The sequence below is a fragment of the Bacillus rossius genome, chromosome 10, assembly GCF_032445375.1.
Source record: "Bacillus rossius redtenbacheri isolate Brsri chromosome 10, Brsri_v3, whole genome shotgun sequence".
Classification (NCBI taxonomy): domain Eukaryota; kingdom Metazoa; phylum Arthropoda; class Insecta; order Phasmatodea; family Bacillidae; genus Bacillus; species Bacillus rossius.
Window position 1 is genome coordinate 59,872,046 of NC_086337.1, and position 26,412 is coordinate 59,898,457.

The 26,412-nt window shown below is 45.3% G+C and overlaps 1 protein-coding gene across 1 annotated transcript; it reads left to right on the plus strand.

Moving 5' to 3' along the window:
* Positions 1-1,561: 1,561 nt before the first annotated feature.
* On the plus strand, positions 1,562-24,590 carry LOC134535671 (chymotrypsin-2-like). The gene is made up of 7 exons (XM_063374866.1): positions 1,562-1,621; positions 2,844-2,973; positions 3,703-3,880; positions 4,986-5,152; positions 6,968-7,066; positions 15,033-15,172; positions 21,302-24,590. Exons 1-7 carry the CDS (start codon positions 1,583-1,585, stop codon positions 21,470-21,472), a joined length of 924 nt encoding a protein of 307 aa, XP_063230936.1. The 5' UTR covers positions 1,562-1,582; the 3' UTR covers positions 21,473-24,590.
* Positions 24,591-26,412: the final 1,822 nt, after the last annotated feature.

Sequence of the window (26,412 nt, forward strand, 5' to 3'; positions counted from 1 at the left end):
AGGAAAGCCCATGAAATTTCAATATCACTCATAATTAATTATAGAAATAATTGTTCCATTTCATCAAAGGAGTTGGTTGAATGTGGCTTGTTAACTGTATTTATCTTATTTATCTGGGAGAGCATAATGTCGACCAGAGCAATGATAACTTAAAGCTTACTTGCCACTATCACGAGCCCGAGACACTGGTGGCATCTAATCGCGTGGGAAAGTACTCTAACGAACTGCGGACTGTGAGAAACTAACGCTTTCTTGGAAAACTGTAGTTTTTCCTTTTCAACTTCACAGAAATGTTTCTGGAAAAAAAGGTTGAAAATAACTTTGCTGCGAAATGAGTGAAATCCCAAGCATTATTTCACACTGGTTGCCGTTTCACAAGGTGCAGAAGGCAACGGTGAACCATCGTAGAATGGTCCCAGTCACGCCCTTGGATTATTTTCTGTGGCGATGTCCTCGGATGCAAGTGAGCATCCGGGCCGATAAGCCCTTCATCATCAATGACAGATATAAACTTGTGCTGCATGTGCCATGGAATGTAAAATATTTCATACTGTAGTTTTCTTGCCTATAAAAAATTGTACAAATATAAGTTTCAGCCATTTTTGATAATAATAAACAGCGCAAGAAACAGAGCAATAAATTATCATATCATTATAAATGTTTCTTAAATTATGTTAGTAACCAAATAAATAAAAATAAATTAAGCAGTTGTTATAATTGAAATTTTTCTTTTAAAGATTTGTACTTCGATTCAAAACCCTGTTCCGTTTCCATTTCGGTGGAAAGGTAAATTTACAAACCTTAATATGTAATTATTACGATAATCCTCATTTCAATTTTTTTCTATCTCGTTTTACAGTAGATATGATATCTCTGAGTTTATTTGCTACCACGAACCTCGACCCTTGTCTAGTGCTTCGGAGACATTAAATCTCGTGGGAAAGTACGCTAAAGCACTGCAGACTTTGTGAAACAATATACTTTTAACAACACTAAAATTAAATAATTGCTGCATTCTTGTTTTATTTTGTATGGCATAAAATCCAACCTATTTTAATGCCACAAAAAAATTGCACTTAGTAAGACGTTAAGACGTGTAACTAACTACATGACATATTTCGCCACCAACAAGGTGTGTGCTTGGCAACGAATGCATTAAATATTTCGAAGTAACGCGCAAATATATTTTAAGGTTTTATTTTAAAATTGTCGAGGGCAGAGTGAGAGTGAAGTGGCAGTGCATCGCCTGAATTCACAGTGATAAACTTTTCAGAGATTGAATTCACGGTTGAATTATATTGGTTTTAAAGAAGAGCCGTAGAGTAATTAGTTTCTTGTTTATTATTTAGAGGAATGTTATTATTTTATTTTTCTAAATATTTCTGAGGATGTTTTATTTTGTTAACTATTGGGTGTTCTTAAGAGTTGAATTTTTTGTTGGACTGCGACTACATCCAAGTCATTACGATATATTTATCAATTTATCTTAAATGTTATCGGTTTTTATCGCTCCCCGAGTTAATGTGATATAAATGGGGAACTTCTCACAATTTCATTTACATCGCATTGTTTATCAAGCAAGATGCGTGTAGCTGTTTCGTTTCTCATCTTCGTAACTTACGTAAGTAATATTTTTTGTCTACAATACGTTACGTTTTAATTGCATATGTTTTACGCATTGCAGGTAGAGCAAGAGCAATAATTAACGTATTCTTTATTTTATCTTTAGTTGACGTAGATTTCATTACACATAAGACTCATTTAACTATTACGTCAACAAGTTTATTTAAATATGTTGTGTGAAGACTAAATTGTCGTTTAGGGTAATTCAATAATATTTTTTTCACTCATTTCAAGTGATAAGTCAATAAAAGACGCTCAGTCTTTCTATGAACGGGATTATTGAGTGAGTTATAGTAAAAAAAAATTTGATTTTGCAATCAATCATCTCCTGAGGTTACATTTCAAAAAGTAAAACTGTAATGTTAATCGTGCGTAGATACCTGATGGCAATACGGCCTAGCTTCGCTGGTGGATCATATTCACTTTCGACTTTATGACTGCACAATGCAGACATAGCTTATACGTTTTTACTCAGCTTAAAAGCTTTACGTTTGATTTCTTATAATGGAAAATAATTATCACGGTTTAAAGTCACGTTCTCCCATATGTTTTTCACTCTCGTCTAAAGCAAGTTCTCTGAGGCATGATTTCTTACATTCTGGAAACTAAATTGAATGTAACTTCAAACTTAACTAGATGATTGTAAGTTAGGTATCATGTGACAAAGAAATTAATAACTTTTTGTGATAGTGCTTTCCTTCAACTTATAACTGAACTTCCTTAAACTGAACCCAACAAAGATTCTACACGTAAACTTACTAGTAGCACGTTCCTAAATTTCAATTTTTCGCTAAGTTATATGAGTGAGTTTTATTTTTATTCATTTCAGTTGAGTAAAGTTGTTTCCCTGCAGCCTTGATTCTATAAATTGAGTTTTTTAGCACATACATATGTCTAAATTGAAAAATATAATTAAATTAAAACATCACATCAGTTCAAATTCCTAGTTCAGCATTCGGACTAGAGGAAAGCAAGATTTTACCGTGGACTCTTTTTATATCCTCCTGTCCCAGTTACCTTCTTAAACACCACATGCTTTCATCTTATTATTCAAATAATTTTTTTTAAATGTGTCTTTTTCCTGTTCTTTTTTTTATATTGTACTCGTTATACGTTCCAACATTTTTTCTCTATAACCACCGTTGCTTGTTTCGTATTTATGGCGCCTATTATACGACTTATTAAAGTACATAATTGAATTGTGTGTGGTGCACGTACAGGCGACCCAAGCCCGCAGTGCGCGTGCGAGGGAGTTCACACACGTGCGAGGGAGTTCACACACGTGCGAGGGAGTTCACACACGTGCGAGGGAGTTCACACACGTGCGAGCTGAAGTACCTGCGAGCCACGGTAAGTCACCTTATTCGCACAGCCATTTATTAGCATTTATTTCATTCTTACCTACTAATTTGTCTGTACACGGACCAGTCAGAACGATTTAATACAGTTTCTGCACTGCCGCGATCCTAAAGTACTCTTTATACTGAAGCACTGGTTGCAAATTACATTTCAGGACACTGTTTTTATTTACGTTGAACACTGTTGACTAGTGGAATTTTTGAGGGACTTATTTTTAGCACAATAACAAGAAATATATTGCATAATTGTTGCATAGTAAGCCGTTATAAATACTTTTTTTTAACGTTCTGGGGGCGCGCTTATTAGACAAAAATTAACTGCATTACAGAATTGAAACTTTTTAGGTTCAGATAAAATGATATTGATTAATTCATTATATAGTTATTTTAACCTCTACATTCAAATGTATGAAATATGTGAGTATTTTGAAAGCAAAGAAAGTAAAGAACTACTTCTTTCTGAAAGATATTTAAACCACACCATAAGTATCTAGCAGCATTGCCTTAAAACCTAAAATGATTTTGTTTTGTAATTCAATTCATTTCCCGTATTTGTACGCCCCTGAAACTTTTCAATCTGTAAAAATTTTGTTACGTGGTGCGCGCGCAAAGTAAAAATTACTCTCATAATTTTATTTTATAATGCGCCTAAATAAGTGTAACTTCAAATTGTTGTTTATTTGAAAATGCAGCCCGAGGGTGTGGTGACCCTTGTCCCCAGAGCTAGCGGGCGCTGCCCAACCCAGCAGGCTGCAGCCTGGCCGCCTGGCGAACAGCGAGCCTGCCCACCTGGGCCAGTTCCCCTACCAGGCGCTCATAGTGGGCGACCACACCTCCGTGTGTGGCGGGTCGCTCATCTCGGAGGCGTGGGTCCTCACCAGTGGCCTCTGCGCCTACCAGTGAGTCGCCCTCCACTCCTGCACTCCCGGTACTTCCAGGTGCATTCTCCTGTTCATGCACGTACACTCCTGCTGGCATATATGTCTCAATCCATGCATTCCTGGTACCTGCCAACCATTCTCTCTGATTCTCCCATGCACATCTTCTCCTCCCTGCTTTATTCCTCGATGTTTGCTCCTGTGCCTGATTACTCCGCGAGTGTGCCGTGTACACTCGGGTGGACACGAATCCCTCGTGCACCTACACTCTTGATACTTCCCAAACCATTTACTCCTGAACGCCTGATTCGTCCATGAATTTCCCCTCCTGCATGCCTTATTCCTGCCGGCAATACATTTTAGCAAATAAAATAGTTTCATATTTAATTATATCGATACAAGGTCTGCTGTGTTTGGAAAGTCATTTGGTGACATATTTTAAAATAGGTGTTACCTCCACGCCCGACGAGGTGATGAAAGCGTGGCGGATGTCTACGTGATGGGAACATCTTACAGAGTTGGAGATGCCCGGCGCCACCTCAGTGTTGAGTAGCATCGAGTGGAGGAGCAGACTCGTGGCTTGTTTGACCCCAGTGGCTGTTCGGCTAATTATGAGCAGCTAGGAGCTACGAATACCCTACAATAGACACTTCAATATGGTGTTAGCTTCTACGAGATGATACTCACGAATATTCGATTCCGTCTTAGCACTAAAAAGTACAGTTACAGCAATACAATTGTTGCTAAACGATAAGGCTTTTGAAGAAGACACAGCTATTCCAAATGATAATGTTGAAACTGCTACCATTATAGCTGAACGAATTAAACCACAAGGAACCCAACCGTGGTCTACACGCGTGCACAACGTAACGAAGTGTATCTCAGGGGGATCAGGCTCCCACTCCAAAGACGGCCAGGGCACTAGATATGTTAAGTTTAGTACTTTCCTAAGTTTGTGTAACGTAATTTTTGTGAAGTAGGCCAAATGATTAAGTCGAAAGAACTATAAAAGTAGGTAATAAATAAATGAAAGGAAAAGAAGTCCAGGCATGTTCTTATCTTATTTTCAGTAACGCACCCAGTCCTTGGGAAATTGTGCAAATAGTTCGTTTGTTCGCTGTTGCAGCCAGTCCAGTTTCCAGGTGTCTCTGGGGCTGACCAACATGTCGGACAGTGAGCGTGGCAAGAAGACCTTCGTCTCCCGGGAGGCGATACTGCACGAAGACTTCAACATCTACACCTTCGTCAACGACATTGCGCTCATTCATGTCACGGCTCACGTCATCTTCTCACGTGAGCAGTGAAGGATTCTTGCCACTGGGAAAGATTGCTTCAAAACATAATGTTGGGCTCGCGCCGTTGCTAGTTGACACAGTGTGGTCTTAGAGAAACCACGAGAATATAGAAGAAAGTAGAATACACAAACACACAGAAAAACAAGCCAAAATCAACCTATGTCAGCTGCGTGAATCCATAGACAACACAGAGAATCCCGTAGAAGGAATTAGTCAGAGCAATATCACGGCAAAGACGAACCCAGTGGGCTCACAACGACAAGACAGTTGCGACAACAACAGTAAATACAAACAAACCAAAATCTTGGACAACGCCGCGACTAACAGAGGAATACTTGCAGTGATATTAAAAAATCTTCCCTATTGTTATAATCATTCAAACAACGGAGAAGATTTTATGTCCACAAAATCTTGAACATACGAGGGGGATTCTAAACGTAAAGAAGGTGTAAGGAGCCGAGCAGTTCTGCCAACCCGCCCATTCCTCCGTCAGTCCGACAACTCCTGTGCTGGTAGTAGTGTTACCTTCAAGTGTGAGGTCCATGTTATAGTGCAAATAAGTCAATCATATCGACATTTGTACACAGATAACCCCGGTTTATGGTAATGTGGTTAGAAAATAGTGCACCATGTTTAATGGCGAGCGAACGAATACTCACGATGATGAACGCTCGGGCCGACCTTCAGTTGAGGCACACGAACTAAAACAAGGATTGAGGAAACAATTCAACAGGATAGACGTTCCACTATAGACGGACTGAGTTCGTTCTTTCCTGAAATTTAATAACATTTCTTATTGAAATTGGCGTTAACTGAGTATGCAGAGGGCATAGAAGAGCTGGTGATACGCTATAAAAAATGTGTAAATTCGTATGGCGACTACGTATAAAAGTAACTAAATTATCATATTCATTTAAAATAAGTTTTGTTTCGTTATTTTAAATAATAATATCTAGAGAAAAAAACGTTCCATACATTAAGAGTTATCCTCTTACGTCATTGCTTGTTTGTTCAATTGTGTGTGACGATGATGGGATGAGATAACCAGTTCATGAATCATCACAACCGTTTCGCCATGCTGTCGTAGTATGTCGTCCAGATTATCTGTTCGTTTCAGCACTGGGTTCGTCTGCGCGTCGATGTGTTTCAGGAGTTGTTGTTCTTCAGTATTTACTGTTAATGTGGCAACTGTCTCGTGTTGTCAGGCTCCTGCGCTCGTCAGTTTTGTCATTTTTCTGACAAATGTTTTCGCGGGATTATCTGTGTTTCCTAGGCATGTAACATTAATTTGTTATCAGCTGATATTGGCCTGTTCTCGGTGTGTTTATGTACTTACTCGCCTTTGTTATAAAGTTGTCAATTCCTGAGGTTTTTCCTTTGCCAACTAGCGTAAAATAGCATGTGGCCAAAGAGAAGAATTTTTGTTTATATTTTAAATTCAACTTTACATATTGTCGGCAAACTAAAAAAAATAATATTTTACAAATAAATTCTTTGGAAGAACTTTGCGGAGATATATATGTGTATATATGTACATATAGAAACAATTCTGCCAATAAAACTCTTTAATTTGAATAGTTTACAAAACGTTTAACTATCTGAAAATTGTTTTCAAAATTAAGAGAAGCATGGAGACTCAGCATTTACGATTCTCCCTTTCAAGCCATTGAGCAAACTTCTAGCGTCAGCCTCTACACAGTGACGACTTGTATTGTTAACCAAATGCCAACCAGAGCGACTCAAGCTGTAGAGCGACATGAAACTGATGTTGCCCGTACACGGCCATAGACATGATATTATTTTATTGTTCCAGCATTGTTGAGCCCGGTGGGACTGCCTGCCTTCGCCGACGCCTCCCAGAGCTACGACGACCGCGAGGTGGACGTGTCTGGCTGGGGAGAGATGTGCGACGGTACAGTCGTCATACCTCCTTTCACAGGCCACTAGTTTAACAAATTATTAAGAGGCACAAGGTCGAACGTGGACACACACTCAACAAATTTAAAATTTTGAAATATTGCCCAGAGATTAATTAAATTTTACTACAAATCTGTTAAAACTTCCCAAATTGAATATGTGAAATATTCCAGTTTGATTTAGTGGCTGAAGTTCACTTCTCTGTCAACCAAGTGCATTGATTTCATAAGGTATTCCACAATATAATGCAAATATTTGCAGAGAATTGTACAGAATATTCAGTTAATATTGTTTTACTGACCCATCTGTTTACTAAGTGGTTAGAGATTTAAATTGATGATATCCAATGCAATGGAGAAGATTGATTTAAATTACTATTTTGTACATACAACATTTCTAGTTTACACAGTATGTCGTAGAGGAAACAGATGAAAAAATTGAATACAAAAACACACAGAAAACTATTCGAAATTAGCCATTGTTAAATGTTAAAGTATAGACAGCACAGAGATTTCCATGGAAGAAATTAGTCAAAACAATATCACAGCACAGACAAACGCAATGGGCTGACAACTACGAGATAGTTAGAACAAAAACAGTAAATAAAGACAAACAACAACCTTGTACAACACAGAGACAGACAAATGGACCCAACGATGATACTAAAGAAATGAACAGGACAAAACATCGACAATACAGCGGCGCACAAGTGAACTCAGCGATTAAATTAAACAGTTATTCTGACAACACAACGACGGCAGTACAGAACACAGTAAACTTTCCAAGATGCAGTTGCGACGGTTGGTAACTGAGATTTGTTTCCCCTCATAAATCTTTACTATTTTTGTTGCAATTGTCTCGGCGTCAGCTCACTGTCTTCGTCTGTGCTGTGACATTCCTTCCAAGGAGTTCTCTGTGCTGCGACATTCCTTCCAAGGAGTTCTCTGTGCTGCGACATTCCTTCCAAGGAGTTCTCTGTGCTGCGACATTCCTTCCAAGGAGTTCTCTGTGCTGCGACATTCCTTCCAAGGAGTTCTCTGTGCTGTGACATTCCTTCCAAGGAGTTCTCTGTGCTGCGACATTCCTTCCAAGGAGTTCTCTGTGCTGTGACATTCCTTTCAAGGAGTTCTCTGTGCTGCGACATTCCTTCCAAGGAGTTCTCTGTGCTGTGACATTCCTTCCAAGGAGTTCTCTGTGCTGCGACATTCCTTCCAAGGAGTTCTCTGTGCTGTGACATTCCTTCCAAGGAGTTCTCTGTGCTGTGACATTCCTTTCAAGGAGTTCTCTGTGCTGTGACATTCCTTCCAAGGAGTTCTCTGTGCTGTGAATTTCCTTCCAAGGAGTTCTCTGTGCTGTGACATTCCTTTCAAGGAGTTCTCTGTGCTGCGACATTCCTTCCAAGGAGTTCTCTGTGCTGTGACATTCCTTCCAAGGAGTTCTCTGTGCTGTGACATTCCTTCCAAGGAATTCTCTGTGCTGTGACATTCCTTCCAAGGAATTCTCTGTGCTGTCTATACAGTTTACACTTGACATTGGCTCATTTTGACACGTTTTCTATGTATTTGTGTATTCATATTTCTTTGTCCGTTCTTCAGGTTTTTTGTATGAAATGAAGAGTAATTTAGCAGTGAGGTTATGTACAAAATAAATATTTAAATCGGTTTTAAAGATAGCAGGTTATATTCCCAGCCTGTTCCTTCCCGAGTCCAGGACTGATTGTCCACACGCCAGAAGGGAACGGCAAGCCACTGCAGGATCGTCTCGCTCAGTCCACCTCGGTCAGTCCCGTGGTGATTGCTGGGCTTTCCAAACAACCTTCACACTAAGAAAACATTGTAATCAGAGCTAAAGTATTTATTTTTGTAAAAGTTTAAATATTTGCAAAGCTCCGAATTTTTTTTTACCTGTGACTTCCGAACAACTACAAAAATTAACAGCAATATTTATAAAATTAACTGTTACTAGAGATCGTCCTTACTCTGGCAGCCAGCCACTGCCAATGCGACCCAGACACTTGTTCTGCAGTTTGTTGAGCTTGTTGCTAGCTAAACCCGCAGGATTTTCTTTGTATTTTACCCATAAATTAGCTCATAATTTACACATTTACAGTAGTATTCTTGAACTTTTACAAATCTTTTTTTTTGTCACGTTACAGTGTCTTTACTGTGTACTAGGCCCATAATTCAGCAACTGCATGGATGTACAGGCTACGTCGTTTTACAGAAACAAAGATAAATTTGTTTTAACCACGTCACAAGAGTCTGTTGAAAAAAAAATTCGTTCAGCTGTTTTGTCTGCACTTTGAGGAAGGACTTGTCACGTGTTCAAAAGAATGTTAAATAGTTAAAACCACTTTTTAAGTTACAGTTGTTTTAGAGTGATGTGTATTTAATAATACGTAACTTCGTATCATGACCACTATACAACCGATCATTAGCTGAATTGGTCGTTTCATGAATATTATTATTTTCATACGAATGCTTTGTACAATGACGATTAGTCATTTCACCCGGTACAGGGTGTCGCGAGAACAGGTAACGTCACAGTGAGGGAAGACATGATGTTCCTATGATTACCGAGACATGTACATTAGGTTCACACCTCAAATTTGCATCAATACTCCCCCAGGCATATAATCCCGCTAGGGCGTGATCCTGGTTAGCAGAAATATGGGTCTTTTACATACCAGACACTGTTACCAGTGCCCAATATGGGTTCCTAGAACCGGGAAATAGATACGCCATTTCCAATCGCGGCATGTTACTGGTGAGCGCACGGCTAGGTCGAGAGGTTGAGGAGACCCATCCCAACTTCGACCCCACCGACCCGCCCCCAGCTCCGCCGTCCACCCCCAGACCACCTGCAGAGCCAGCCCCCTCTGTGGGATCTGAGTAGCACCGACACGGAACCATACCTCTCACATCCCTGGGACCCCTCGGTCACCCAGTTACTCGTGATCCAGCTGAGGCCTATCCAACCTCTACTAGCTCAGCAGACTAGTACCCGAGCTTAAGTAGCTCAACACTTCCACTCGTCAGCGGGGCGGGGACCCCTCGGAGTGTTCTCCAAGCATAGGAGGACCACTACCACCACGTTTACAACTCCAATCCTGATCCTGAGCCATTAGAGGAAATCTCAGCAGGGAACTATCACAGTAAAGGATCAGTCCCGTGGCACCCTTCATCTTCAGGTATAGTGCTTTCCCAGGCAGCCACACGGCGGCAGAGCACCCCCGAATCCGGACATGGATGTCCTTGGGTACTTCAATATCAGCATATCTCCCGCCCGAAGGTTACAGCTGTGCCAAAGCCCGGGTAGGTAAGATATCACCAAACCAAAGACTGCCTTAATTAATGCCCCTTAGACTATCCCCCGCCCAAGGGTTACAGCCTTGCCAGGGCCCGGGTGCCCAGGCCGGGAGGACACCCCCACCGCGCTACCACCCTTCGCTATTCCATATGCATCATGGATTCTTCACGTTGAATCCGATGCTTTGAGACACCACCTAGGGTTTGGGGGTCCAAAACCCCCCAGTGGACTTTCTGCAGGAGCAAGGCGTAGTCACCTGCCCACAGCTTACTAGTCAACCAGAATTCCCGTTCCGACGCACCGTTGAAGTCAGAGCAGTGGGCACCCCCGGAATATCCCATATTTGTTTAAACACTGGCGCCACGAGAAGGCTATGGGTTGCCGTAAGCGGGAGAGGCTATATATTCGCATCACACGCCCTTTTTGGATCTTGCTGAGAGCATCATTCGGATACTAGAGCCGACTACAGCTCCGACACTTCATAGGTCCACTCTTCATCCCACAGGGTTGACGGGAAACCCTGTGGTACGCAAGGCCCTTTAGCCAGCTTGCTTACCGAGACAAGTTATTTACGGGCAAAAGCCCGGCCTGGCCTCTCCTCCTCCACCTCCTGGAACTAAACCCGTGAGGGCGTACCAAGAGCACTAACTTTTCTTCTTTGCTACACCCAGGTTACCTCGGTGAGGACCCCTGGGTGGCTTGGCCTCTGATGTACTTCACTCCTCTGAATGGTATATCATACCATTCGCCTTTACCAGAAAATAACTTGCCCATTCTGTTTTCACCACCGTGCCAGCAGCCAGAATAAAGCTTTGTCAAGATGATAATATGCTCCTTGTCCTTTTTGAGTCGACTCATAAAAACACGGCGGTAATTAATAAAACATCCTTTCTTTCCTTAGTGAGGTCACTCACATGCCACTGTGACAGGTCGGTTGACCAGACCCTGACACAGTACCATGTAAGGGCACAGACCTCACTTCCTTCTGGTGTTTCTCTTCCAATCTTTCTGTGACTGTTCCTTTGCCTTTCCTTGTCCTTCTTGCTGCCTCCGCAGCCTCACTCCTCCTCCTGCTTTCTTGTTTCCAACCATAGCTTTCTGGTTCCGTCTTCTGTGTATACATAGTTAAAATCTTGGTCATATTGTTAAAATACTGGATACATGGAATGTCTTCTTTTAAGATCTTTATTGTCCACACATAAAACTTTTCTTCCAAGTCTCGAGCATAAAAACATATGGTCCACAGATTAAGATTTCTCATTTCTCGTCCAATAGTAAAATATTTGTTCCTTTTTCTCCTCTTTTTCTTCTTCTCCTCTCTCTTTGGGTGGTTTTTGTCTTGATCGGGTATCTTGTGATAAGCTGGTCTGCGGTGTTCCTTCATTCTCTCTTTACAAGCCGGTAGCCTGTAAAGGGTTTTGTATGATCGAATACAAAACGTCCGATGGTCCGTTCCGCTTGCTTTTTTAGATCTTGGAAATCCAGAGGTATGCCCAGTCGACCAAAGTTTACTTGCAGGAGTTCCTTGAGTTCCTCGACATCCAGGGGTAGGTTGTTTCTTGCCAAGAGATGTTTATCTTGAAGCGGAAGGTTTGGGAAATTTATCTTCCCCCCACCCTCCATACTTCTTACCACTTCAGCTATTGCTGCATTCTGGATGTCTCGTTCGTCAAGTCTTGCAAGCCTCATGTCGTATTCCCATTTGCTGTAGATCATGGCTGGGTCAATCCCTCCAATTTTCTGTTCTTGAACTTTTGAAGGTTCTTGCTTAGATGTTTCTAGTTGTTCAACTTCATTTCCTCCTTCTTTCTCCTCTTTGAGCTCGTCCTTCGCCTCTATGCTGTTTGTGGGACCTGGTTGGACTGTTACTGGCGCATTGACTTTTTTGCTGTAGTTATGCACTGCTCTTCTCTCTTGAGATCTTCTTTCTTTACCGGTTACTTTTTCAGTGTGACCTTCTCTGACAAAGCAGAGAGGTTTCCACTGAAAGGGCCATAGAGCAGATGTGCATCTTTTATCAGCCATCTTGTTCTTCGAATTGGCCTTCTTGTTCGAACCACGTATCAAACTGTTCTAGTCTTTTGCCAAGCGCCAGCACATATCTTCTCCAGATTCCATAGCTTTCCTTGTTGCTTAACATGTTCCTTGTGTTCTGGAGGTCACAGTTGACAGCCTCAGCTTCTCCTGCTGCAGTGTTTCTCAGGTCGTTTGCTTTTTCGAATTCTAGTAATACGTGCATGGCGGTGTCAGGAACCAGGCAGGTTACGCATATTGGATTGTCAGCCAGGGCCATACTGTGTAACTTATCCTTGAAATTACCATGGCCAGACAGGTATTGCGTTACATAGTGTTCTGGCTTAATCAATTTCCTCTGAAGTCTTTCCCTGATATTCGGGAATATCATGTATGTATGCCTGCCTTTATCACTGTCGTCCCATCTTTGTTGCCACTGATCCAGCAGTAGTTCCTTTGAAGTCTTCTTATCGGCAGATGTTATCGCCTTTCTGGATGCCAGTAATGCAAATTCTCCTCTTTGCTTGACAACTAAGTCGATTGGCGGTATTCCAGCAATCACCTGTAGTGCCTCTGTTGACACAGTTCTGTATGCTTTGGTGATTGTGATCAAGGTACTTCTTTGTGCCGAGATCAGTGGCCTTATCTTATGGCAGTTTTCCAATTCCTGGTACCAGACAGCCGCTGCGTAGCACGTAACTCCCAGAAATACTCCCTCATATATAGTCTTCAGCGTGTCAAACTGCAACCCCCAGTTAGAAGGTGCAACAGTTCTTAGTTTCTGGAACAATGTGATAGCCTTTGTACTTATATTCTTTATGTGACTTTGAAACCGTCCGCGGACATCAATATGTACACCTAGGTATTTCAGTTCTTTGACAGTTCTTATTGGTCTTCCCATAAATCGTATTGCAGGTGGTCTGTTTGCACTAAGTATTCCTTTGAGCATGATGGCTTCCATCTTATGTGGGGCTATCTGAAGTTTACATTTGCTTGTCCAACTACCTATTTCCTGAAGTGCTATGTCAGCTGTTTCCTCTAGCATTCTTCGAGATGTTCCTGGTATTATGAGCAACCCATCATCCGCATATCCGTATATAATACATCCTTCAGGAAGTGGGAGTCTTAATATATCGTCAAAGAGCACATTCCAAAGCAAAGGGCCTAAGACAGACCCTTGGGGACATCCTTTTGTCAATTTCTTGACATACGTATAGTTCCCCAATGTGCACTGACATTCTCTATTTTCAAAGAATGCATTGATAGCCATATACAGGTTAGATGGACATTGTAGTTGTTTTAGCCTCCACATAATTTGGGGCCACCACGCATTATCGAACGCTCCGGCAATATCCAAAGTAATTGCCATTGTGTATTGTTGCCCATTGTTATTAACTTCTTTCATGATGTCCAATATGGCAGTTTCCGTACTTTTTCCTCTCCGGAATCCATACTGTCTACAATTGAGTCCTTGGACGGTTTCAAGATAGTCCGTTAATCTTTGTGAGAGTAGTCTCTCATAGATTTAGCCCAGAATCGGTAACACAGTTAATGGCCGGTAGGAGTTGAGAGCTCCAGGATCTTTCCCATTACCCTTGTACAGTATTTTAAGTATGCCCTTTTTCCAGATGTCCGGAAATATGCCTTGATGTAAGCACTGATTGTACAGTATTAGTAAATCATCCTTAATTCTACTGTACACTCTCCATATTATTTCGGTGGTCAGATTGTCATGACCTGGCGCTTTTTTCGCTTTTAGGTTTTTGATGATCCAGTTCAGATTTTCCTTGGTAAATTCTGGTGTATTCTCTGTATTAGGGAGAATCTTCATTTCCTGACGTTTATTTTGTTGTTCATTGTTTTCTGTGTCCATATTGTCGTCAGGCAACAGTCCATGTATAATATGCCTTAGGTTTTCAGCTACAGAAGTAGTCTGAATACCATTTATTATGAGCCCAGGCATTTCAATGGGGTTCTTGATTTTGTTGGCACATAACTTATAAACCAGACCCCATGGATTGTTGTTCCCTTCTACAGTTACCAGATTCATCCATGATTCGCGCTTAGCTCTTTTAACCATATTTTTGTATTCTTTTTTGGTTAATCTGTACTGGTCAATCAAAGATTTTCTTCGACCTTGATTGTGTTCTCTTTTAAATTCCTTGCGCCTTTGTCTGGTGATCCTTCTTTGTCTCTCCAACTCCTCCGTCCACCATCTATGTCTTTCTCGGTTTTTGTTTTCTACCACATGTAGATTATTGTCACAAACTCTTTGAATGGCTTCTGTCAGAAGGGGCGCATCTATTTGAGGGTTCCCATTTTTAATTCTTCTATAATGGATCATTTCATTTACCAGTGCTTTATCAAATTTTTCCCAATTGACGTTTTGACATCCATATCTCTTATTGTTGTCTGCATATGTTACTTGTTCTTTTCCATTCTTACCGAGACAGGATGATTCCGCGATGGAATGTGTTGCCTCCCGCGGGATGACGGTGGAAGGGACACCACAAACCCCCAGTCCTGGACCCTGGTCCGCCAGCCAGCCGCGCTAGCACTAGTACTGTATAATGCCTTCATGTATCGCTCTGTAAAATAGACGATATTGCAATTCAAGTTACCTCCGTGTTTTCCTTAAGGTGGAAACTACGTGGACAACCTGCACTTCATCAGCACGTATGTCATATCGAACGCCCGGTGCGCCGGCGTGTACCCGGATTATGCGGTTCCAGCGAGCAAGCTGTGCACCTGGGACTCTCGCAACGAGGGATTGCTGCATGTGAGTGAACTTGCCTTTACACGCGGCCAGCTAAGGACAAGTATGGGGCAATGCTTTTTTTTATTTATTTCTTAAATATTTCATTACTTAAATATTCTACGAGTTTTAACAGATTTCAACTTTTTATACTAATCCATGAGTTGAAATGATAGTTTTTTTTTAAACACCGCAGTCTCAAATGCATAAATTAAACGTTGTAGGAAAATTATAATGTTTTACTGTAAATGTTTGATGTAAATGAAACTGAAACCATCGTGTAAAATTATAGATGTTATTATTAAATTTTTTCCTTGCACGTGAATGCAACTGTATCCCTACAAAAACATTAGTAGTAATATTTGTACCGGATGTTTCACGCCTAAAATTATCTTCGTAAAACGCCATTTAGCCATATTCACTCTTCCAAAATTACATTTTTAAAAAAATAAATACGGAAACAGGACTAATCATCCTACCTCGGAATATTCTTAAAAGATTTTCGTGACCAGACACCACTCGGATATGCTGAGCAGTTTACTAATCGCGTGGTTTGTAGTTGAGCTCTGCTCGCCTCGTGTGAGCCACGGGCGAGAGTGGCTTCAACAAACAACCTAGAAGTATCATGCGACTCGAGCACGACGTCCGGCAGTCTACAGCAGTCTCGTCACAAAAGAAAAAACAGGGGGTTGTCTGTAAAGTCGGTTTACGGTAGATAATTTTTCGTGATAACGTAATAGAAAACATTGATGAAAATTGCATAATTTTTTTTAATTTTCAAATATTATTTACAGTTTTTGTCAATTACTTTTCAAAAATTTGTTAGAATATAATCACAACAATTAGATAATAATCCCACTTTAACCTGTTTGATATTATAGAAGAATTTCTCGCACGGTGGTTGGTTGCTTCTTGCACGCTCGGCTAAGGCAGAACATGACAATTTTTCTTGCGTGCAGTCGGCGTTCGTCGATTAATAAGACGATATCACGTCAAGAAAGGTTTGCTTGTTTAACACGTGCAAACAGAAGAACGCCTGCAAGTGACGGGCCGTGGGTGGGGACACAGTACAAACCGTGGTCAATGTTGCAGTTCGACAGCGGGGACACGGTGGTGCTGCGCGGCCAGAGAGGCCCCCTGCAGGTGGGGGTGGGATCCTTCTCAGCCAGGAGCGTGTGCCACGACTACCTGCACTGTTGCAGTTCGACAGCGGGGACCCGGTGGTGCTGCGCGGCCAGAGAGGCCCCGTGAAGGTGGGGGTGGGATCCTTCTCGGCCAGGAGCGTGTGCCGCGACTACCTGCACTGTTGCAGTTCGACAGCGGGGACCCGGTGGTGCTGCGCGGCCAGAGAGGCCCCGTGCATGTTGGGGTGGGATCCTTCTCGGCCAGGAGCGTGTGCCGCGACTACCTGCACTGTTGCAGTTCGACAGCGGGGACCCGGTGGTGCTGCGCGGCCAGAGAGGCCCCGTGAAGGTGGGGGTGGGATCCTTCTCGGCCAGGAGCGTGTGCCGCGACTACCTGCACTGTTGCAGTTCGACAGCGGGGACCCGGTGGTGCTGCGTGGCCAGAGAGGCCCCGTGCAGGTGGGGGTGGGATCCTTCTCGGCCAGGAGCGTGTGCCGCGACTACCTGCACTGTTGCAGTTCGACAGCAGGGACCCGGTGGTGCTGCGCGGCCAGAGAGGCCCCGTGCAGGTGGGGGTGGGATCCTTCTCGGCCAGGAGCGTGTGCCACGACTACCTGCATTGTTGCAGTTCGACAGCGGGGACCCGGTGGTGCTGCGCGGCCAGAGAGGCCCCCTGCAGGTGGGGGTGGGATCCTTCTCGGCCAGGAGCGTGTGCCACGACTACCTGCACTGTTGCAGTTCGACAGCGGGGACCCGGTGGTGCTGCGCGGCCAGAGAGGCCCCGTGCAGGTGGGGGTGGGAAACCTTCTCGGCCAGGAGCGTGTGCCACGACTACCTGCACTGTTGCAGTTCGACAGCGGGGACACGGTGGTGCTGCGCGGCCAGAGAGGCCCCGTGCAGGTGGGGGTGGGATCCTTCTCGGCCAGGAGCGTGTGCCGCGACTACCTGCACTGTTGCAGTTCGACAGCGGGGACCCGGTGGTGCTGCGCGGCCAGAGAGGCCCCCTGCAGGTGGGGGTGGGATCCTTCTCGGCCAGGAGCGTGTGCCGCGACTACCTGCACTGTTGCAGTTCGACAGCGGGGACCCGGTGGTGCTGCGCGGCCAGAGAGGCCCCCTGCAGGTGGGGGTGGGATCCTTCTCGGCCAGGAGCGTGTGCCACGACTACCTGCACTGTTGCAGTTCGACAGCGGGGACCCGGTGGTGCTGCGCGGCCAGAGAGGCCCCGTGCATGTTGGGGTGGGATCCTTCTCAGCCAGGAGCGTGTGCCGCGACTACCTGCACTGTTGCAGTTCGACAGCGGGGACCCGGTGGTGCTGCGCGGCCAGAGAGGCCCCCTGCAGGTGGGGGTGGGATCCTTCTCAGCCAGGAGCGTGTGCCACGACTACCTGCACTGTTGCAGTTCGACAGCGGGGACCCGGTGGTGCTGCGCGGCCAGAGAGGCCCCGTGCAGGTGGGGGTGGGATCCTTCTCGGCCAGGAGCGTGTGCCACGACTACCTGCACTGTTGCAGTTCGACAGCGGGGACCCGGTGGTGCTGCGCGGCCAGAGAGGCCCCGTGCAGGTGGGGGTGGGATCCTTCTCAGCCAGGAGCGTGTGCCGCGACTACCTGCACTGTTGCAGTTCGACAGCGGGGACCCGGTGGTGCTGCGCGGCCAGAGAGGCCCCCTGCAGGTGGGGGTGGGATCCTTCTCGGCCAGGAGCGTGTGCCACGACTACCTGCACTGTTGCAGTTCGACAGCGGGGACCCGGTGGTGCTGCGCGGCCAGAGAGGCCCCCTGCAGGTGGGGGTGGGATCCTTCTCGGCCAGGAGCGAGTGCCGCGACTACCTGCACTGTTGCAGTTCGACAGCGGGGACCCGGTGGTGCTGCGCGGCCAGAGAGGCCCCCTGCAGGTGGGGGTGGGATCCTTCTCGGCCAGGAGCGTGTGCCACGACTACCTGCACTGTTGCAGTTCGACAGCGGGGACCCGGTGGTGCTGCGCGGCCAGAGAGGCCCCGTGCATGTTGGGGTGGGATCCTTCTCAGCCAGGAGCGTGTGCCGCGACTACCTGCACTGTTGCAGTTCGACAGCGGGGACCCGGTGGTGCTGCGCGGCCAGAGAGGCCCCCTGCAGGTGGGGGTGGGATCCTTCTCAGCCAGGAGCGTGTGCCACGACTACCTGCACTGTTGCAGTTCGACAGCGGGGACCCGGTGGTGCTGCGCGGCCAGAGAGGCCCCGTGCAGGTGGGGGTGGGATCCTTCTCGGCCAGGAGCGTGTGCCACGACTACCTGCACTGTTGCAGTTCGACAGCGGGGACCCGGTGGTGCTGCGCGGCCAGAGAGGCCCCGTGCAGGTGGGGGTGGGATCCTTCTCAGCCAGGAGCGTGTGCCGCGACTACCTGCACTGTTGCAGTTCGACAGCGGGGACCCGGTGGTGCTGCGCGGCCAGAGGGGCCCCCTGCAGGTGGGGGTGGGATCCTTCTCGGCCAGGAGCGTGTGCCACGACTACCTGCACTGTTGCAGTTCGACAGCGGGGACCCGGTGGTGCTGCGCGGCCAGAGAGGCCCCGTGCAGGTGGGGGTGGGATCCTTCTCTGCCAGGAGCGTGTGCCGCGACTACCTGCACTGTTGCAGTTCGACAGCGGGGACCCGGTGGTGCTGCGCGGCCAGAGAGGCCCCGTGCATGTTGGGGTGGGATCCTTCTCAGCCAGGAGCGTGTGCCGCGACTACCTGCACTGTTGCAGTTCGACAGCGGGGACCCGGTGGTGCTGCGCGGCCAGAGGGGCCCCCTGCAGGTGGGGGTGGGATCCTTCTCGGCCAGGAGCGTGTGCCGCGACTACCTGCACTGTTGCAGTTCGACAGCGGGGACCCGGTGGTGCTGCGCGGCCAGAGAGGTCCCCTGCAGGTGGGGGTGGGATCCTTCTCGGCCAGGAGCGTGTGCCGCTACTACCTGCACTGTTGCAGTTCGACAGCGGGGACCCGGTGGTGCTGCGCGGCCAGAGAGGCCCCCTGCAGGTGGGGGTGGGATCCTTCTCGGCCAGGAGCGTGTGCCGCTACTACCTGCACTGTTGCAGTTCGACAGCGGGGACCCGGTGGTGCTGCGCGGCCAGAGAGGCCCCCTGCAGGTGGGGGTGGGATCCTTCTCGGCCAGGAGCGTGTGCCGCTACTACCTGCACTGTTGCAGTTCGACAGCGGGGACCCGGTGGTGCTGCGCGGCCAGAGAGGCCCCCTGCAGGTGGGGGTGGGATCCTTCTCGGCCAGGAGCGTGTGCCGCTACTACCTGCACTGTTGCAGTTCGACAGCGGGGACCCGGTGGTGCTGCGCGGCCAGAGAGGCCCCCTGCAGGTGGGGGTGGGATCCTTCTCGGCCAGGAGCGTGTGCCGCTACTACCTGCACTGTTGCAGTTCGACAGCGGGGACCCGGTGGTGCTGCGCGGCCAGAGAGGCCCCCTGCAGGTGGGGGTGGGATCCTTCTCGGCCAGGAGCGTGTGCCGCGACTACCTGCACTGTTGCAGTTCGACAGCGGGGACCCGGTGGTGCTGCGCGGCCAGAGAGGCCCCCTGCAGGTGGGGGTGGGATCCTTCTCGGCCAGGAGCGTGTGCCGCGACTACCTGCACTGTTGCAGTTCGACAGCGGGGACCCGGTGGTGCTGCGCGGCCAGAGAGGCCCCCTGCAGGTGGGGGTGGGATCCTTCTCGGCCAGGAGCGTGTGCCGCGACTACCTGCACTGTTGCAGTTCGACAGCGGGGACCCGGTGGTGCTGCGCGGCCAGAGAGGCCCCCTGCAGGTGGGGGTGGGATCCTTCTCAGCCAGGAGCGTGTGCCACGACTACCTGCACTGTTGCAGTTCGACAGCGGGGACCCGGTGGTGCTGCGCGGCCAGAGAGGCCCCGTGCAGGTGGGGGTGGGATCCTTCTCAGCCAGGAGCGTGTGCCGCGACTACCTGCACTGTTGCAGTTCGACAGCGGGGACCCGGTGGTGCTGCGCGGCCAGAGAGGCCCCCTGCAGGTGGGGGTGGGATCCTTCTCGGCCAGGAGCGTGTGCCACGACTACCTGCACTGTTGCAGTTCGACAGCGGGGACCCGGTGGTGCTGCGCGGCCAGAGAGGCCCCCTGCAGGTGGGGGTGGGATCCTTCTCGGCCAGGAGCGTGTGCCGCTACTACCTGCACTGTTGCAGTTCGACAGCGGGGACCCGGTGGTGCTGCGCGGCCAGAGAGGCCCCCTGCAGGTGGGGGTGGGATCCTTCTCGGCCAGGAGCGTGTGCCGCTACTACCTGCACTGTTGCAGTTCGACAGCGGGGACCCGGTGGTGCTGCGCGGCCAGAGAGGCCCCCTGCAGGTGGGGGTGGGATCCTTCTCGGCCAGGAGCGTGTGCCGCGACTACCTGCACTGTTGCAGTTCGACAGCGGGGACCCGGTGGTGCTGCGCGGCCAGAGAGGCCCCCTGCAGGTGGGGGTGGGATCCTTCTCGGCCAGGAGCGTGTGCCGCTACTACCTGCACTGTTGCAGTTCGACAGCGGGGACCCGGTGGTGCTGCGCGGCCAGAGAGGCCCCGTGCAGGTGGGGGTGGGATCCTTCTCGGCCAGGAGCGTGTGCCGCTACTACCTGCACTGTTGCAGTTCGACAGCGGGGACCCGGTGGTGCTGCGCGGCCAGAGAGGCCCCCTGCAGGTGGGGGTGGGATCCTTCTCGGCCAGGAGCGTGTGCCGCTACTACCTGCACTGTTGCAGTTCGACAGCGGGGACCCGGTGGTGCTGCGCGGCCAGAGAGGCCCCGTGCAGGTGGGGGTGGGATCCTTCTCAGCCAGGAGCGTGTGCCGCGACTACCTGCACTGTTGCAGTTCGACAGCGGGGACCCGGTGGTGCTGCGCGGCCAGAGAGGCCCCGTGCAGGTGGGGGTGGGATCCTTCTCGGCCAGGAGCGTGTGCCGCGACTACCTGCACTGTTGCAGTTCGACAGCGGGGACCCGGTGGTGCTGCGCGGCCAGAGAGGCCCCGTGCAGGTGGGGGTGGGATCCTTCTCGGCCAGGAGCGTGTGCCGCGACTACCTGCACTGTTGCAGTTCGACAGCGGGGACCCGGTGGTGCTGCGCGGCCAGAGAGGCCCCGTGCAGGTGGGGGTGGGATCCTTCTCGGCCAGGAGCGTGTGCCGCGCCGCTCTGCCCAGCGCGCACACCAGGGTCACGGCCTACCTCGGCTGGCTGAACAACCACACCAGGCTGATAGTGGCGTAGCTCGCCCTCTCCACACACCTGTAGTCATGCTGCAGGTGTAATGACTACATTTTTAAGGACTTTTCAGTTTTTATTGACCTTCATATAAACTTAGCGCTCTTTGTAGTTCCAGTAACCTGGATCTTCGTAGATCCCGACTTCTGAGCTCTGTGTTCCGCCGTAAACAAGCTGAACTAGCGGCGTCAAAATAAGACTGTGTTTACTGTGCACTTATCAAATACTCAATGGTTTTGGTAATACTTCAAAATAATTATTTTGTGTTCGTATCGTAACTATCATTTCCTTCAGTCAAACAACAAATAAAAAAGGGGGGTGTAAGACTAGAAAAAGGCAGTTAACTAAAAGAATAATGATAGATTAGGGGAAATGTAAGACTCGAGAAAAGAAAATCAGTGCATTAGATATTAATAGATTTATCATCACCGAAATTTGATCATATTTTACGAACGAAGGGGAAACGGTGTATAACTATGAGGAATGTTTTACAGTATTGCGTGTGCTGGTCAATTCACATGCGCATTCCTAGCACACACTGCTCTAAACCACACATACATCTCAACATCATGTTACTCCAAACACAGGCCTGGTTCACCAACCATTTTATATACCTCATCAATAATTATATTACAATTTTCTTTTTAGAATTTACAATATTCTTTGGGATAGTTATATGAAATATATGTATGTGTGTGTGCTTACTCTTTGACTAGATCATTAAACTTATACATACAATTTACAACTATTTGGTCAACAGACAAATAAAAAAAAAGGGATGCAAAACAGAACTCTACTGCTCTGACACATTATACTGCTTATAAAACGTTTGCAGCAAACGCTATTTCAATGATGATCTAGTTATATATATACTTAAATATATAAATCTTTTATTTTACATTCAACATACCCATAATCATTTATCTCAGATACTTCCCAGATGTACTTACACAGCTTCATAGCTTTAATTTTACAGTTTTTGTTGGGTACCCTAAGACTTACATTAACAAGGCTCCAAAGTCATCAGTTGCCTAGACCAAAATAACCCTGGGATCTGAAATGATCAATCCAAGCTGTCTTTACCACAAATAGTAGAATTTAATATTTACTCATGCCAAGCACCAAATGAAACGACAGCACAATTCACGTGATACCAAAGAATTAAATGCTGCTGCTTTACAGAGTAAAACTTGTTGTAATGTTAAAGTTATTATATAAGAATATCTCGTTAAATTTATTTTCTAAGAATAACACACTGAAATAATTTACATACAAAAATGATTAGCTTGTTTAAAGATTAAAATCATTTATTTCATTATTTACTTCCAACCCAGATAATTCAGGTTTATCAAAGAAAAAAATATATTTAGCTTTATTTAGAATGTCAATTTTTTAATATTTGTCATATTTGACACCTCAGTAAGGTTAAATTAATTTATGTAACACAAATAATAAACATGTCACTAAGAAGCCAGTGACACTGACTTCTATGCGGAAGTTTCAGTCGTGGGTAGGCAGCCAGAATGTTAAAATAGCTATTTTGTACAGCTTAGTACGCAAACTATAGATACGTGTTTTTCCCCCTTCAGAAAAAATAAAGTTTCACGTATATATAAAATAATAAACCGATAGGTGCCAAAACATGCATAAAGACAATATGCATGCGATACTCAAAGAAAATGCATATTTTATAAACATTCCCTAAGCTAAATGCTGTACGGCGTCACATCGAACTATTTTTTTAACGTAACCTGGCAGGCGTCACTAACTGCCTAACATTGAACGTGCTTGTCAGGTAGCTACCCCTCCCTCGCCGGCATTACGCAGGGCATTAATCATTTTTAAAAACTGTTTGTTTACAATAATGTTAAATCACTCTTTGGCTTCAGTGTGGAGAAAATTTGTGGGCCATTTTTATGTACAGTATTGAATATTTTGAATCAAGTATGCTAACAGAAAAAAAACAAGGAATTAATTTTCGTTTACTGACCCAGAAACTAATATTTTAGCATTATGTATGCCGTCTAGTGCAATAATTGAATAAACGCAGTACATGTACAGTGAATAAACTATTTTCAATCATTTAAGTAGTTATTTAATTACATAATGGTAAATGTATGTTTTCATTATCCCTCTGGATTATGATAATTGATAACACACTAAAAACTAGCTATTGTTGGATTTTCCCACGAGACAATATTGACTTCTAAGTGCTTCTAGCGAAGACAGTTAAGTGACAAATTTAACATTATTTTTCGAGAAAATATCAAACCACGATAATGCTTCTTTACTTATTTCAAACGAATGGTTTCTACTTGCATCTTCAGAACAGTCAAAAAATAATAATAATTGTCAGCTAGTCTCTTAGAATTCGCTAGTGATGTGTAAACATCTAACATCGGTAACGAGCAACAAGTGTTCTCATGTTGCAAATACACTCATAATACTAAACTCGGACACCTATTTTAACGTATTTATTCTTCAGAAAAGAGCCTTAAGAATTTTGTGTAATAAAAGACCCAGAGACTCTTGTAGAGGTTTATTTGAGAGTGAAAGAATTTTCTCTCTGACTAATCAATACATTTACAATGCCTTATCATACATAATTGATAACTTAGGATTCTTTATAAATAATCATGAAGTGCACAAATATAATACAAGATATAATGAAAACATTCATTTACCTTCTGTATCATTATCAGTTGTTCAGAAAGGTCCCTTTGTGTCTCTGGCAAAATTTTTTAACTCACTACCTAACCAATATAAAGTATTAAGCTGTCAAGATAAAAATAAATTTAAGGTTAAAGTAAAGTAATTATTACATAAGAATTGTTTTTATAATATCAATGAATATTTTAACTCATGTAGTTCTTTTAAAAATCATTTATAATTTATATAGGTAGTTGTTATTCAATATGGTGTGGTATGTTGTCTTTTTTGTATCACGTTTGTATCGTGATTATGATTTGTTAATATGTCTATTTGTTTTTATCAATTTGTAATCTTTGTTATAATTTATATGTGCAATTATTGACGTTCTCTATACCCCAATTGTATTACATACATGTATAGGGGTCAACAGAGAGATGTAATTAAATATAAAATAAATATAAATATAAACGTATTAATTTCTGTAACAATATACGACCAGGCAGACTGTCCGAAATGGTTCTATGAAAGAAAACGCCGCATCTCAGCGAGCAGAGAAAATTACCACTCGTTCGCAAATTCGATTTTGACATATTCTCATTAAATTATTGTTGGTGTCGCCGCACGAAATGTAAAATGTGAGAAATATTTAAAATTTCAAAAATCATTACAAAAAATCACTTTTTAAAATACTGATTGATTCGATCACCTCGGTTCGATCGTTGATCAATACGAAAAGTTAATTTTAGGTAAAAAAAATATTATTTAATTAAAATTACCAATAAAGTTACATATTCGCATAATCCCAAGATCCCAATTTCGATAAAAGCACAGTGATATATATATTTATGATGCCTTCCATGTTTTATGCAGAATATATAGTTTGATTCGGATAAATATTTAATCAGTTCTTTGCAAAACTACGTGTGCTCTATCAGGTTTCCGTAGCGTATAAACAGACTACAACAGCTGTTGCAATGATACTTAATGCAGCCAAAGTTACTATAACAATCGTCTATTATGTAATCACGAATTTTCAAGTGTTTTATGCTGTCAAAGTACTTACAGTTAGATTATGGAACACCGTTAGTTGCAGGATCCTTTATCGATGTCACTGACGCTATTGACATCCATTGTTCCGCTGCTGAAGTCACTGCTGGCGTTAAGACCTCCTGCTCTGCCGGAACAGTAGGCGCAACTGTTGACGCCGTTTCCACCAGGTCTGCCCCGTCGCCGCCACCGTCGTCACCATTGAGATCTTTGTACTGTCAGCAACGATGCCGTCGATGGTAAACCTTCCATCCAGGTCGAAGTTAATGATGGTAATGATGCCATCGAGTTCTCAAGAATTCACAGATACCGGACTAATGTGTGAGAGGAGTCAAACAAGGCGATCCGCACTGCACCACAACCAGAGGTGGACTGAGTCTCTCATCGCCTATATACTCGCAGCAACTGGCGTGAGACGCGAGTTGAAACAACAGGCAGTTTCATTTTTACAAACATGTTCTTGCCTGCACTTAGCTGACCCAGTACAGATGTCATAATGTCGATTTAGACTATTTAGCCGTGAAATTAGTTTGCCACATTTTATGCACTGAGACAGTATTCTCTGTGCATTATTCCGACATCCGCCTCTTTCATGCCTGCGAGCATTTGAAGTGGTGGTGAATGACGTACCACAGTATTTGCACTGGCACGATGAAAGTACATGATGTTAAACCGGTCATCAAAGGTCGAAATTCAAATACCAACTGAATCTCAGGAAACGTCCTGAAGAGAGTCAATCCGCAATGCACCGTGGCCTGAGGAGGACTGAGGACTCCATCGTCTGGACATCACATAAATACTCGCAGCGACTCGTATAAGATGCGAGTCAAAACAACACTCATTTTCCATAAATACACGAGTAAAGACAACAATCAATTTTGATTCCTTTTTTAAAGTAATAATTTTATTTTCTATAAATTCAGGATTAACAAATCATATTCGACTGGGTTAAGTGGTTACGAAGCTCCAATTGCTACAACTGGTCCAATTGCTCCAAGTGTTCCAATAGCTCCAAGTTCTGAAATTCTACAAGTGCTCCAAGTGCATTTAGTTCCAACTGAATTCAATTTCATTTTAATCAAACATGCCCCGATTGCTGGAATTACTTTATTATTATTCTCCATTTTGTTAGTCATCTATATGATGATTTTTACTTCTTTAAGTTAGACATTGTATTTTGAGAACTCAGTCTTAGTTATAAATCAGATTTTTTGAAATAAAACAATCACTTTTAAAATCCAAAATAT